The following is a 16,455-nucleotide window of genomic DNA, read 5'->3' as shown; positions in this document are numbered from 1 at the left end:
ACATTTTCTCACTTCACTGCACAACAAACTTCATGATTGCATTTTAAGTATGAGGAATTATAGTATTAATAAACAATTAACTAGATCGATTATGTTGGTGAGTGGATTAGTTGCGTCGGGATGAATTAATACTGATAAATTACTCGTACTTCTTATAGTTCTTTATTACTTCTTATCAAAAGCACTGGGAGACGAAGAAATAACAGTGGATAGGGATCAATATGTTCGAAGTAGTTTTACTGTATTTGTACTGTAGATATGGGAAAATACTACCATGCCGAGGGATTCCATATGAGACTATTTAATAATAAATTGATAAATTGACATTGGAATTGTAATAAATTAACACTCACCGTTTCGAGAACCTCGAAGAGAGTTTTGAGAAGAAAGATGGCCTGGCTAGTGGACTTATCGCACTCGTGTCCTGTGTGTGAGTATGCCCCTGTAAGTTTTGCAACGATTCAATCCAAATGTTAAAATAAATTAGAAGAAAAATAAAGCATCAATTTGCAGTGCATTAAGATGTAGCTGTAATCTCCATAAAACTGGAGTAAAAAGGTCGGTTGTCATCTATCCAAAATTTTATTCTTCGTTTATGCCGGAAGATATCAACTATTATTTTTCTACTGTCCCATTTTGTCGTTGGTGGATTTATTACAGTCGTTAAACACCCACAACTGTTTCCTTTGCAAGTGAAAGTTACGGGTGTTATACATTAAGTGAAACTAGGACCACTAGAGGTTGTGAACGTTTTTCGTGGTCGGTATTGCTACATTTGGAGCTAAACTTTTCGTAGTGCCCATTATTTAACTGAATCAAATAATCCAGAGGTAGTTCCACCAGTGTCTAGGATCGAAGCCGCAACCTCTGGCTTCGTAGGTGGGCACTTTAGCGACTCGGTCATATACCCGGCTCATATCAATTATTATAGAGTATCATTAACGTTGTACTTAGCCCCAACTTCCCCTGCTGTACTAGTATTTGTCAGAAAAATAATAATTTTTCAAAATTATTATTTAGGGACTAATCAAACTGGTTTATCATTATTGAAAATAACTATTCACGTGGAGCCTCACGTTCCCAGATACAGGAGTTTGCTATTCTTGATAATTCAAAACTATCAGGGTTAGTGAACTACGAACTTGGAATCAATTAGCAGTTTGCTAATTGTTTGGAAATGCCTCTCAGTGAGCGCCAACATAAATAGATCTCCGTGAACTGCTGGTTATTCCTCCTTCCTGCCCGGAAGCCCAATTAATTATTCAATGTCAACAGTTCACGAAAATTTTCGCATAATTTGGCTTCTCAGTAGAAACATTATTATTCGATTGAATTAGACGATTTCAATTAAGTGTCATGTATCGAAAATAAAACGCTCACTTGAATTGTCCGAACGAACTTTCACCTTTTCATTACTAAATAAATCATTGAACCATATTACTAGTTGATTGATGAATAAATTACTTATCTCATTTTTAACACATCATTGTTATAATACCTGACGATTCGATTATAGACTGCAAATAGATGCTTTCACCTAAAAACAACGATATGCTTTTAATTTTACCTGAGTATGATTTCGCTGTGCTCGGTTTTGACCAGAGTGGAACGTACTGCGACTGGGAACATTCCTTGGAAATGCTGGCGTTGTAGGTGTTGTCAATCTATTACTCGGTGACACCCCCAAGCTAAATTAAAATAATTCATCCATGAGTACACTTCAAATTATATAATCCAGGATATAACAGTTGAACAACTCATCAAGTTGCAAGTTAATGACAACTATAATGTAATTATACGTTGTTATAATAACTTTTTCATAAACGCTCTTGAACCCGCACATAATAATAACCGAGAAAAAAAAATTAGTAATGAAATATTAACTCATAATTATCATGGAGAGAAAGTTTAAATTAACGTACGAAATAATAAAATCTCATTTAAAGTGACCCATGCATTACAGCAATTGGTGGTTTACTTGATTGTTTTCTTTAATTCTTTCGAAGTAATTTATTATCTAGGCCTCTCCTCCGTTTAATATTCTTGTATAATAAAAAAAGCTCGACGATGAAGCTGCAGCGGATGGGTTTCTTAAAATTTAAAAAAATAATAAATCAATTCTCTTATACTAAATATAGCATAACTTTTCCATCACACTTAAGAATGGGAGATCCGGTTACAAGTGTGAATTATGTGGTGTGGGAGTAGCCATTAAGGTAAAAAAAATTATCGTTTTTAGTATATCTCGAAGCTCAGTAGATTTGCAACATTGAAGTAAAGCACACATGCCGTCAGCACTAATGAGTTTCATTTGATTAATCAGACTATGAATGAAGGTTATGAGAAAACGTAAATTAAAAATAATTCAAATGAAATTGAGAAAAACAAACACATAAAGCTACACGTAATGAAAAAAAAAATGTGTTAGTGGGCGAATGATGATAAAATGACCAGAAACTATCCTAGAGTTCCTACGTGAATGGCATTTCATTCGTGTGTCAACTAAATTTATATTTTCTAAATTCATAGTTTACAGCTCCCAGTAGGCGACGAGAAACTTGGAAGCTCGAATTTTACGAGCATGTAGATTCCCCAAGAGAGTTAGTGGCCGAATATATATGCGGATAGAAAAATAATAAACGAAATGAAATTTTGCCGAGACGTGAGGGATAACAATGATCAATTGAAAAAATATATATCTGCAGTGAAATGATGCAATGAAACCCGTCAACTCATCTTTGAAATACCCCTTTGCTATGCATGTTCGAATCTCGTAAGAATAGCCAGAGTTTCACACAGAGCTTCTCCACGAAAGAAAAGTGTGGTAAACATATGGGACACACTATTTGAAATTTCTCTATATGATTTATTAATACTCAAGTGAAATGGGATATTTTTTTTTCATATAAAATGATCCCTTCCCTTCTGTACTCAAGCGAGAATTTAGTATCGAGTGAAGGACCTCGAAAAGCCAATTAAAGGTACCCATTTTGCCCCATGGTTCCGAAAAGATCTCACTGACAACGCCGACATCCTCTCAAGATTCTAACGGAATTAACGAAAAATCATTTCGAAGTAGAGTTGACATTTTTCAATTCACTTGTACGTTTACCCTTCACTACTGAATTTGAAAAAAAATTTTTCTCCAGAAAATTTTAAATTCAAGAAAATCGGGGGAGCCTGTACCTCTGTCTAAGAGGATCAGCAGTTGCGAGTAATGAGTTGTGAGCGTTCCGTGGTTGATTATCCAGTAGTGAACTGTCACTCGGTGGTACTCCACTCGAGGAACGGTGACTTGCACTGATGCTGGCTGACTTGATATGACCACGTGTTGGCCTAGTGCCCTCGGTTAAGCTGTGCATAAAACTAATTCAACAGATTGGCCCCAAATAATTTTTCCGAATTTATCCTATCATTTTATTTTGCTATATCTCAATCAATTATTTCGGCTGAGCTTAAACCACAAGTTGCTTCCTCGATTTTTATCAGATTTTATTCTTCCAGAATAATGTGTCATACACGTTTGACGAATCTCGATGAGATAGAGACAAACTCTGCGGCAAACTCGTGAAAGGAAAGCTCGAATTAATTTGTTAACAGGTTATTTTGCGTGAATATTCTTCAACTAACAACAAATGCACGAATTTTCCTTGGTATTTTGAAAAATCGAAGGGTTTATAACATTTGACCAGTCCTAGCGCACCGTCAACTTCAACAACACTTAGAAAATATCTTTGAAATTTTTCGAAATACGATTGAAACGTCTTGTTCCATCCCTCCACTACTGAATTCATATAGCATAAGAAATTAAATATCTATAAAAAATGCTAATGATGTTGTTGAGATTTAATGATCAGAGTCGTTTACAATTGATGAAATTGATGATATTGGTATCATTAACAGGCAACAGCCAAGCATGCTATAAATAATGCAACAAATAAATAATCTCACTGAGTTTCGTTTACTCTCTATCGGAATCTGCACATGTATTATCAATTCCTTAATTCCCGCCCGACTACACTCTCTTATCCTCATGAAATCAGTGCACAATTATTGGTTAGTATATGAACATATTTGTAATCAAACGATTTTGTGCATCAAACTCTAGAGTTAATCAACTTTCATGCACAAAATTCATTTGTTAAAATGAAACCGTTAATCAAAGTGTGTTGAGTGTAAATTTGATCAACTGTCCGTTTAATTTATTAGTCAACGTTAATTATAAAAGTAATTGTAATGAGTATCATACCTCGGTACATCATTAGTTCTTTCCGTAGACGATGACGATGTCTTAGCCTGATCGTACGATATAGTACTGCGTCTACCAACTGTTCCAGGAGCTGGTGATGTTAGCGGTCGTACACCAGCAACTCCAGTATTTATCGTATTGCTCTTTCCAACTCTGGCTTTACCACCGGGACTCGTACCGACGCCTAGAATGAACATTGTCACTGCAAGTCTCATTAGATGTGGTTCAACACAAAACAAACCAACGTACGATCAAAAGATAATCACAAACAAAAAGACTAGCAAATTAAGCACATCAGCGATATCATCGATTTTTAATTTTCTGTTTAATTTCGAAAAGTTAATTGTTCAATTAATTACATAGGTTTCCATTCGAACAGCAGACTCAACAAATAAATAAAAAACAAAACGCAAAAAAATCATTGGAAACAAGAGGGAAGAAAAACGAAGAACATTGTCTTGGGGATGAACTACATACAAATTTCCTTTCTGAAGTGATAAAAAATTGTTCGCGCCTCGTTTCCAAGCAACAAAAAGCATCCTAAATCGCCCCGGTTGAAGAAAAAAAATAGGTGAAATAAAAAAAAAAATTTGCTGTTTTGTATATCTCACGTGGCTTATCTGAAGTCGTAATAATAAACTCACTGGTATCGAGCTGTCCAGGACTATTTTTTGGTGCTGCTGGCCTCGTTGCTGATACACGCGCACTATTCTCCTTGATGGTAGCTGCATCAACAGTATTTTGACGTTTGAAATTACTACCACCAATTGATGTTACTGTACCACCTGTACCAGCTGTCGCATGGTTGTGATTGGTTGCGTTACCTGGACTTGGGGCTCCGCCTAATAGTTGAAATTCAGGACAGAACCACCACAAAATGAGGAAACATGATTTATGATTCGATTTTGTTTTTTGTATTAAAATGAAAATGTGTATAGATGATAATGCAAAAAGATTGATGATTAAATTTATCATTTTTATTAGAGCTTAGAAAATTGGGTAAATTAATATTTTTAGTCGGTTGCAATGGGACTTACGAAGAGTTTCACCACCAGAGGAAGCACGTCTACTGGGTTTAGGATTGCTTGCAGAAATACTCCGATGAACACCTCTGTGTGACGGACTTTGTACGGTACCGCCAGTACCTCCTCCTGAACCACCACCACCGGAACCAACTTGCGGGGGTATGTTGCGAAGAGAGAGCGAACTGCCTGATCGGGAACCATCACTTTCGGGCTAGAAAAAATTATCAGCAATTAACAGGGATACAGTAGATCTGTTAAAAACGAAATACCTCCTCTTGGGGATAAAGAATTTAATGCGAATAGATTGTTGTCGTTATTCTGTGAAAAAATCATTGTTTCGAAGTGGTGAACCCATTGAAGGATATCGAAGTATGTTTTCGAATTTGATTCCAACCACACTAGAAATACAACCCCCTTCCATCATCCACTTTGTGCATGAAATTATATGAGGGACCATTGAAAAAACAATATTCTGCCTTGTTGGAACTAGGTTTTTCACAAAATAATGGAATTTGAAACCTCTGCGGGTTATAAATATTGAATTGCAATTTTTAACAATTTATTTATTTAGATTATGAACCAGTCATTGAAAATGACCAATAATCAAGATCGCATCCCACCGGTATATCTCTTTACCGCGGTTTTCCTTCGTAGGGACCGCAATTAATTGTTAATTAATTCTCCGTATTTACATAATAATTGGAGACATGATACATTAATATTTTACATAAATTTTCAATTAATAAAAACATGATATAATTTCTGAAAAAAACCACAAAAACTGTGCAATTACGGGGAGAAAGGAAATTGAGCGCATGTTCATTCGGAGAAAGCTAAAATAATTCACTGATGACAAAAATAAAACTACTTACATCAGTCGTCTTTCGTCCAAGTAAAAGATAGGTAGCGAATACATCGTCATACTTGGCTTGTCCCAATGACTCCTCAATTTCACCCCTCGTGTATCCCAGAATGGCTAGGGCTTCTGTAATACAGAGTTGCCAGAGGCATAGTCACATCCAATCAAACAAATCAATTTACAACATCAATCTACACATTTAAAACTCTACTTGATACACTGACCACTAATTTCTTTTTAAATAAATATGCAATTATATGGTGCACAATGATGAGAAAAAAATATTATCATAGTTCTTTTTATTTCCAAATCGATGGATCTTCGAAAGACAAACGATGAAAAATTGAATTCTTAATTTATAAAAAAACAAGCGGTCATTTACCCATCATAATAGTGTTGAATTCAAAACTAAATGAGTGCAGGTTCTCTGGAGACTCACGCAATTCACAATTATTTCTCTCAAGAATATTTTGAAGCTTTCTGTGATCCAAATTTGACCAAAATTGAACAGGAAAACTTATTTGCTATGTAGTTCATGACATTATTTAACAAAAAATATTGATATTTTGTTAATTGACAGACTATCAAGGATTTTTAATTGATAATAGAGAGTAATCTTTTTATGATGAATTCGAGTATCTCAATGACTTCGACACAATTCCGACATCACTAATTGATTGTGCACCAGGAGAAAAAAAAAAGACAAATACAACAATTAACTAATGACGAACACAGCATTGCGTATGAAAATAGATAGGAAGTGTTTATATACATACTGGCAGACTCACCTATCCTCTTGTGGTCTTTGTAATCTGGTTCTGGTTCTAAGTACGGTTTCAACTCATCATCCTCATAACCCATGTTCATCCACTTATCCTTCATAATGTTCTGTCAAGGGAAAAAAACGATAACAATTAAAACAAATAACGAAACAATGAATCATAATTTGGCTGACAATGATAAAGTAAATGAAGGTGATTAGTCGGACCTTATCACCACGTACCTCAAGTGAGGCTCGCTTCGTCGGATTGAGCACCAGAAATTTTTTCAGTAGATTTTCACAGTCAGTTGACATATAAAATGGTATTCGATATTTTCCTCTCAATACACGTTCCCTTAATTCCCTTAAGGTTGAACCGTCGAATGGCAGTGAGCCAGATACTAATGTATAGAGAATGACACCCAGTGACCAAACGTCCACCTCGGGACCATCGTATTTTTTCCCTGAGAAAATTCACAAACATATGTAATGTCGCTCTATTTTAATGAGACATAATTATTTATGAGGTCTATATTCATGAAAATTTGAGTTTGATCATTGAATAGAATCAAACAGTTCAAAATATTCAACTATCGTTGATATTTTCATAGAGACCAACCTGTAGATAAAACCATTGTGAATTATCAAATTTGGCAATCGAATCGCGTGAACTGAATTCTCACTTATCTGTATTCTACCGTTAAATTACCCCTTAAATAAAATGTGAAATATAAAATGAATTGTTTTGAATTTTTTGAGAACTAAACAACAATAATCCCACACACATTTGATCTTTATGTCTTTCAGTGGGTTTCGTGTTGAAATCAAATTATATGGAATTATCTCGTTAATCAATGATTTCAAGAGAACTTATAAAAATGTTTACGGAAAATGGCCTAGATTTTAGAAAGAATTTAAGTATCCTGAGCCTACATGTATTTTACAACTAGTGTTTCCAGTGATAAACTTGTAAGAAGAAATGGTATTAACGTAGAACACAAGAATAATCAAAGGTACATTTTGGCCTACATTCTATTATTCTCCTTCTCCTTCAACTGCCTCATTACATGAATCATCCTGGGACATGAGGCTTCAAAGAAAATTTTAACTTTAGCAAAAACGGCAATTTATATGCGCTTTTTATGTCAAAACTTTTCATAATTCTTATCCAATCATTTTTTAAATCATGACACGCTTTCATAGAAACTTCCAACACAACTCGGATGATTAATAGGTAGTTCCCCCTCAACTATTGCTTTTACAAACACCTAAATCACCGATAGAACTCTTACGGAATACTTAAGTAGATAAACATTGTCAATGAGTTCATTCTACAATCAATAGATATAAAGCTGTCACTTTTTCAAACTTTACTCATAAAAATAAACAAGTAAAGAGGTGAGTATGAGCAACAGAAGGCATTTTGCACTTTACTTTTCATCCGGTGAAACAGATTAAAAATATTCTGTACTTCAGAAACCGCAGGATCAATTGTGCTGATACAAAAGCCAAGCTTCAATATTATAAGAGATCGAATTATATCAAATTTGATCTTGCAATCTTTATTTTTTTTCAAGGTAACGTGGGCACATAAATTCAAAAAATTTCCACCCCTGAATTGTTTGACCTTTTAACGTAGATAATCAACTTTCAGGTTTAATTGGCATGACAGAAATATCTACACGTTTCTGAGTTTCAAAAATGATGATATACAATAAATTTACATGACCTTTCAAATTATCTCCACATGAAAATCAAAGATAAAGCGACGACGTCACTTTTGAAAGCAAAATGTTTTTAACATCAATGGCCTTGTTTCAAAAAGTATTGAATCAACTAATCTGATATTTTACTGAAAGGTGGGACAGAACAATGCTAAATAGTCGTTAACAGTTCCGAAACAAATAGGGAGAATGGCACAATCTGGTATCCCTTGAGGGATCGAGTAGATTTATTTGAAAAGTATCAAATAAAAGAGACTGCAACAAATATTTCTGAAGAAAAACTAAATTTGGATGGATGGTTTTTGAGATATTTTTACGCATCGAATTATACAAAAAGTAAAACATTTCCAAATCCACTGATTTACCGATTCGATCTCACTCACCTGAAATCGCAGCATATAATATAATAAGAGCTTGAGTTCTACTGAATATCAACTTTCTATCTCCATTTCTTTGAAAGTTATCGTGTTCAGACTAATTTTATTATAAAAATGAAAAATGTTAATTGCTATATAACTCGTCCTACATAGCTAGACACAGTGGCCTCATTCTACGGATATTATCATGAAAAATGTTTGAACGTCATAAGGTATTCACAATTAATAATATATTTACCTTGAAATAATTCAGGTGCTGCATAAGGTGGTGAGCCACAGAATGTATCTAATTTGTTTCCAGGTGTGAATTCATTGCTAAATCCAAAATCAGCAATTTTAATGTTCATTTCACTGTCTAATAATAAATTTTCAGCTTTTAAATCCCTGTGAATGATTTTCTTCTGATGGCAGTACTGTACAGCTGATACAATTTGCCTGAATTTTGCTCTAGCCTCTTTCTCCTTCATTCTACCATGCAACACCAAGTAATCGAATACTTCACCACCACTAGCATACTCCATCACCAGGTACAATGTCTTTTCAGTCTCGATTACTTGGAACAGTTTAACTATATTGGGATGATCCAACATCTTCATTATCCTTACTTCACGGAAGAGCTAAATATATAATAAAAAGAAAAAAATTGTTAGGCAATAACCAATACATTTGGAAGGAGCTGGTGCACATGTTCTGGTAACAAAGTTTAACAGAGACTAATCGGAGATCATGTGAATAAATTTTGTATATTTGCTTAACCACGAGACACGTAAATTTATGATTGAAGTTACTCATTTTTCGTAAATATCGGTAAATCAAAGGTGTTTCAGACTCGAATTATGTATCAACAAGAAAAATCAGACAAATTATCTTCAAAAAAACAAGAATGTTCGTAACACCTTTCCCGATACAGACAGAAAATCCTTTTCATTTCCAGGATCTGTAATGTTCAAAGTGACTAAGTTTTCACTCGCCAATGGACGCTGAATGAATTACCTCGCACTAAGAATACCCTCAGTCAAATCTAGTCTTTACTGGTCTCCTTGAAGTTTCAATGACTTTTTTTGTTCACCAGATCATGGATCCCAACTCGTTTCAATTCCCCAATTAAATTCAAGTTGTATTAACCTTTTGAAGACTGCCTGGATTCAGCTGGGTCTTGTCAATGATCTTGATAGCCACTTCCTTGCCGGTTGGTACATGTTTGGCAAGTTTAACTTTTGCGAAGTTACCTTTGCCAATAGTTTTTAGTAACTTGTACTTGCCGATGTGGGGCTCGTCGGAGGTTCGGCTTCTCGATGATAGCCGACCGCCACTACTCGACACTCCCACGCCATCTACGACCTGCATTGATATAATAAATATCATTAACAATGAATAGTGACCTGATAGCAGCATCAAATTGAATAAAAAGAGAAAGTCCAAAAATATTGTTCAGAAAATTATCAGGCCCACGCAAAAGGTCTGTGTGGTAATTTTTCCAGCGATAATTACGGGCTAAATTGAGGAATTTCACTCAATTCATGTAAAAATTTATGCTAATTATATGACAATTATCTGTAGCTGTGTTTGATTAAAGAAAATGTCAGACAATCTTTGAATTTGATTAAATTTCTTTTAATTTCATTGAATTCTCAAATTTAATTTGATTAAATTAATTTTGGACTAATCTCGTTCTATCACGTCATAATTCCACTAAATTTACAACATTTATTCTTCATTTTTCAATTTAACACTGGCTACGTCATCCTGTCGCTATAATTGAAAATAACATAACAGGAATACCATTAATTATGACGAAAAAAACCAATAAAATATTCTCACATCAGCTGAAATGTGTGTATAACGTCTGCATGACTATGTAATATGCCATAACATTATTGTCAATAGGATTAATTGAGACTTGTTAAAATAAACTACGGTAAACCAACTGTTTTGAATAGAACAGCGTCAGCGTCAAAGTTATGCAATAAATTGAATACTGAGCTGATAATTCACGATCCCCAGGGCTACCCCCAACATCCTAAGTAGCACAACAAACACGTTCAATAATTTCACTTTTTTTATTTATAATTTCATTACCCGTTGTCCACGGGTGACCATGGTGCGAGGGGCCACGGCGACCTTGGTAGCCGCCAGTTTGTCCTTACTTCGTGCAATTTTGTCTTATTCCAAAAAAACCCCCAAAACTCAAAATAAAATATTAAAAATGCTTCTAGGATTCAACTACTACTCCCCAAATATCCAGGCATGATCTCAAACATCCCTGTTCTCAGAGAACCACAGTTCAACGAGAGACGTTTAACTGTCATCCCTCAATTTTCTTTATCCCAGCAAAAAAAAAAGGGAAACGTCAATCGATCATGCCGAGGTGAATGCCAATACTCAAGTCCTCGAAAAAAACAGAGTTGAAATGCAAAGGAAATATCACAAAAATATAAAATGAGGTGCCATTAATTCTATCACCAAACGCTAATATCTTCGTCAAAAATATCAGATAATCGTATAAAGTTTGGAAAATTTAACGAAAAACAATTAATCAATTTCCGTGTGTCTCCATTCACTATAGGATGTCGCTTGACAACAACACGCCTCGAAGGTATCACCTTCTGACTACGTCTCTTCTCACTCGTTACAGCTGACAGTGCTCGCTCTTGTTCTTCACGCATCATCGTCACTCATTCACAAACATTGTCATCGACACTTGGATAATCTTCCCAATGAATCCACTGGAAGATCCCGACCATTAGCCTCACACAGTCTAAACTTTTTCAAATAATCCTCACAATATCCACGAAATCGCCGGATCAACCCTTGGAGAAAAGTACTCCGGCAGTAATCGTTTGGATGCCAAATGAATTTGAGAAAAAAAAAACAATGAAACGACTGAAGTACTACTGCCTGTTGGAGAAGAAAATACACGGGGGATGGAAAGGAGTAGAATCAATACGTGACGCCACTCCCGTCAGCATGGCAAACTGATGCGCGGAGCCAGCCACCCTTGGATTTCAACATAGACCACTGGTGTTCCCTTTTACCATCCCCATCGAAACGCATGCGCCTTAAGAATTCACATACCTTCATAGACTGAACATGTATATGAGGGATGCACGAAGCCATTGTGCTACCCCTCCCCACCCTTTCACCCCCCTCAGGGACATTAAATTATGTACATTCGTCTGTGTATTTTCCAAAACATGAATTGGTCGATGTAGTCGTGATATAAGGGCTATTTGTATGAGTTTGTATGTGTGTTTCCCTCAGTTGGAACGTTTGAGAGAGGTCAGCTGATTCAGTTACTCGCCTGACCAGCCTCTAGGTAGATAGCTTGTAAAATTCGATTATTAGATAGCGTCACTGCGATGACGACAAACAGTCGAATATGACGTAGAATTAGTTTTGGAGTAAATCCGAGTCGTTATTTTAGTCGTGATGAATTAAATGTTTGTTTTTTTTTGTATGAATATTGCATTGATGATTTGACATTAGGATACCTTCTGATGACCAGCTTGTGTAACCTTCGGCATGATGTCAGTGCTAGGTCTGATACCGGCAGTTTCACGTATTTGCTGTTGTCGATCCTCTCTCTTTGTCACAACTGGCCTGATAGCACGTGACTGTTGAGCCCTTGATGCACGCAGTGGCATTTCCGTATCTTGGCATCTTCTCGTATCAGATGCTGTTCTAGCTAATTTAACTGGCTGTCTCCTAGTGACAATACTGGCTGTCCCAGTGGAATTTCTTGTTGGCTCTCCTCGTTGCAATGGCATTGCCCTTTTATTTGGGTTTCACCAATGATATTAGATGATTTGTTTATTTTTTTCAATTTTTGTTTCAATACTGTGGATTAATGGGAAAAATAATAAAAAAGATAAATGAAATTAAAATTTACCCCTCAGCTTCGTCGTCGGTGACATTGTTCAACAGGTCCTCGTGTTCTCTATAACGAAGCTGAATTTCCGGTTGTAAATCACAGCTGTCCTGAAGTATTCCAGGGGATTTATTGGCAATTGTGTTCATCTCAATAGCCTTCACCTGTCTCTCGAGTTTATCTAGTACGTCTATACTTTTGTCCTCACCCCTGGACTCACCTGTTTGCTTTAATATTGCATTCAAACTTATTGGCACTTTATTATCCACTTGATCATTCATTTTTGATGATGGAAAGACCTGCACAATGCTTGATTTTTCAAATGCCTTAAATTTCCGAGCTAAATCCTCATTTATTATTGTTCTGCATGGTGGCACTGGTGCTGCATAACTCTTGGTACTTTTTATCGGTGCAGTTGTTGTATTTGTTTTTTTTTCAATAACACGCAAGCCACGATTACCCTCTACCAACTCCCACTGTCTCAAACTCTCCAATGCTGGTGAACCAACCCTATTGCTGTTATTCTCATGCACCTGATTTGCCCTTGGTGCGACTGTCAGGAGGGTTCTCCTTATTGGACCAAACGAGTTACGTCCACTTTGTACATTACCAATACCACGTGACTCCACCACGTGACTATCACGATCGGCCATGACGTGATATTAAAACTGTAGATCCTCACAGGCTTTGCCAGAGTTTTTTTCAAGTATTCAATCCAATACAATGTTGATCCTTCACACGCTAGTCTGGAGGAAATTAAATATATAAAGATGTATTCCTTATTTTTCATACACTTGTGATGAAAATTTCATAGACAATGTTCACGATCCATCAATCTGAAGATATTCAGGGAGCGATGACAAGCTGCGAGAAGCCACGATAAAGCCAGTTTTTGTTCTTTGCTCAATAAATTTAGATTTTTATAAAAGCGGTGGTGGATTTTTTTTTTGTGAGGTGCATTTGTTGTTTGATGATCCAGGGTAATTTTTGAATATTTTTCAGGCAGTGGCAAAACCCATAATTCTCCCAGTTAAGCAAGCGAATGATTTGAGGATTTTTTTTTAAGAATGCAACGAATTCAACAGTGAACTGGTGAAAAAAATCTACATCCTGACGATTGGTTCAGGTGTTTCAGGTATTGATGGGTTAAAATAATTGTGGAAAATTTATTGGAAACCTGTATTCCATTAATCCGAAAATTTCCACATTTTATTTTGTAGATATACGTCTGTAATTGACGAAACGAGGGCCTTCTTTGAGAATTAAACAAAATAGTCGGCCTTATTTTTTCACACCACTTCACTGTTAAATTAAAAACTAAATTAATAAAAATTATTGTTGAATGTACTAGAGATACGTTCTGCTATCCACCAACTGTTAGACTCTTTTTCTGAAGTTACCTCGCGTTATCAACTGATACTGATAAGCGATAGCCATGCCTAATATCTCCCCTACTCGAGGTAAAAAAATTCGAATCTCGATACGATCTATACTACTGATATTCCTATTGTTTCTTCAGGCTCAAGTGTGCCACATGTTTCCCCACCCATCGGATATAAAAATTTATTTTTTATTTTTTTTAACAACCGAACCGCACCTCCATCAACTTCCGGTCACGCTGTAGTGATCTATTGCGAGTATAGGTAGAAATTCGAGACAGTCAGTCTCAGCTTGTTGAACAAACCGAGGGATAACGGAGTGAGTGAGACAGAGATGGAGTGCAGTTATGTGATGGAGGGGAGAGTGGAAGAGAGGTAGACGGAAGAGATGTGTAAAGAGGCGATACAACGTGTGACTCACTATCGAGGATTCACGGTGTTCGCCTGTGTGGAAAACTAGTTGATATATGACTCACGATTAAAACTGATATTTCAAGATGAAGAGAAGATTTATAGAGTTTGAAGGACCGTGAAGCAATATAAGATAATTTAGCAATTGAATATTTTTCAATTGAAATTATAACCTTTCAAGTTCACTTGTTCACTGCATCACGATTTCATTTAACCAGCCATTTTTGATATATTTTTTGTTTTCGTTTTTTCTCCAGAGAAATTTGTCACTTGAGTCACAATGTTTAAATAATGAAGAAGTAACCGGAACAGCGTTGTTCAAGACACGCACAACTCACTGGCACGTCATGCCACCGCTTAGAAAGTCTCTAACCTCCCCGGACGAGAAGCGTGTGTTACAATCCCCAATACGTCGGGACAAAACTCGCTCGAGCGCCCACGCTTCTTCTTCCTCCTGTGTGAATTAAAAAATGAAAGTTGAGGACGTTAAAAAAGTTTTTTTTTTCAACGATCAACTATCGATTGAAAAGTGGAAATTACAAGCTATTGATGACAGACACGAGAGACAATTTTTCAATGGTTCAACTAATGGAGCAGCAGTGTGTGGGATCTAACCTGACACACAGCCGGAGTCATTTAACATTTTTTTTATTTCGGCTTTTTACTGGTTGAAATGGCTTCCCCCCCACAGCAACTCCAAGGATGTGTCAATAGTGGGGGAAGGAAGAACAGTGGCTTCACGGAAGAGTGACCGGTCATGGGTCTCCACCAACTCCTCTATTTTCCATTATTCTTTTTGATAAAAATGGAGCACAACACTTGGAGCATAAACACTTGAAGTACTTCACACTGTCTATATGCTCCACCACCACCACCACCGCCACCAGAGTTGAGGAATTAAATGAAATATAAAAATATTGATAATGAATAGTTCAATGGAATAATTCAATTGTCATCGGTATGACATCCACCGGTGCACTCGTATGGCCATTCTTCCGCTTCCGTTTAAACATTTTCAGTCGTTACGCAATTTAACAATTGACGATGAACAGCAATGGGTGGCGATTTACACACGTGATATGAGTTCAATTTCACTTGAATAATATACCAGACACTCATCACATTGAATTATTAATGGCAAACAAAATGGGGCATATGAACGATTGAATAGAAACTGAACAATCGATAACACTCAAAAATTCATTCGTTACTTATTTCTGCTTGTTATTCGATAAATATTCTTCACATTCAAGTTGTCTGGGTCAACAAGACGTTAACACAAGTCGAGTGTTGAAGTTGGGATGCGTGAATCGACGCGGTGAATAGAGATGGAGAGAGTGGGACGGTAAAACACGAGTAATCGAGGGGAATAACCATCAGGTGGCGGTAATGTCGGTTGGAGATCGGTTTCGGTTGGGTTTTTCTTGACTTCTTCGGTGTACGGGGCGTACCACGGCCTTCGGGTAACAAACTACTTTGCAAGAGGCTACTTCAATGGGGTAAAATCACTGGTTGAAAATCGCCGCGAGGAGAGCACCAATGTGTCACGTGAGATTGCTTGAAATACACTCATGTAACACGCCCACAGACACCACCGATGGTGACACCAACTGATAATACGTGCGAATACGGTGTCTACTCGCTCGCTTTACCTCAGGGATATGGTACCTTGTAATACTTCTTGCTGATTTTTTTTTTCCTTCATGCGGAGGCTCTTATCGGGCCTGTGAGGCTGTGGGGAGATGGAGATAAGACGTACGATTACTCGAGTGAGGAGTGTGTTTTTATAAGGACGAAAAAGAT

The 16,455-nt window shown here is 36.4% G+C and overlaps 1 protein-coding gene and 1 long non-coding RNA gene across 31 annotated transcripts in view; one reads left to right on the top strand and one right to left on the bottom strand.

Moving 5' to 3' along the window:
• LOC135172551 (serine/threonine-protein kinase MARK2-like) overlaps positions 1–16,455 on the bottom strand; it is a 52,286-nt gene that overhangs the window by 12,845 nt on the left and 22,986 nt on the right. For 9 of the 30 annotated variants that reach the window (XM_064138669.1, XM_064138661.1, XM_064138665.1 and 6 more), the window contains 11 exons: positions 10,120–10,335; positions 9,233–9,611; positions 7,122–7,357; positions 6,910–7,021; positions 6,147–6,259; positions 5,287–5,485; positions 4,894–5,091; positions 4,250–4,451; positions 3,187–3,354; positions 1,568–1,688; positions 354–442 (listed from right to left, as the gene is read on the bottom strand). In XM_064138669.1, coding sequence (XP_063994739.1) covers positions 354–442; positions 1,568–1,688; positions 3,187–3,354; positions 4,250–4,451; positions 4,894–5,091; positions 5,287–5,485; positions 6,147–6,259; positions 6,910–7,021; positions 7,122–7,357; positions 9,233–9,611; positions 10,120–10,335 — 2,033 coding nt within the window. Of the gene's footprint in view, positions 1–353; positions 443–1,567; positions 1,689–3,186; positions 3,355–4,249; positions 4,452–4,893; positions 5,092–5,286; positions 5,486–6,146; positions 6,260–6,909; positions 7,022–7,121; positions 7,358–9,232; positions 9,612–10,119; positions 10,336–11,073; positions 12,090–12,485; positions 12,766–12,883; positions 13,609–14,039; positions 14,171–14,210; positions 14,596–14,825; positions 15,107–16,455 lie in introns of those variants that run through there. The other 21 variants (XM_064138651.1, XM_064138655.1, XM_064138657.1 and 18 more) reach the window with 13 other exon arrangements.
• Positions 4,381–5,025, top strand: LOC135172582 (uncharacterized). The gene is made up of 2 exons (XR_010301135.1): positions 4,381–4,494; positions 4,613–5,025. It is a non-coding gene; the product is annotated as an uncharacterized LOC135172582 (long non-coding RNA).

This window comes from Diachasmimorpha longicaudata, chromosome 2, assembly GCF_034640455.1.
Source record: "Diachasmimorpha longicaudata isolate KC_UGA_2023 chromosome 2, iyDiaLong2, whole genome shotgun sequence".
Taxonomy (NCBI): Eukaryota; Metazoa; Arthropoda; class Insecta; order Hymenoptera; family Braconidae; genus Diachasmimorpha; species Diachasmimorpha longicaudata.
Note: the sequence above shows the minus strand (reverse complement) of the source record. Positions and strands in the feature narration are given on the sequence as shown.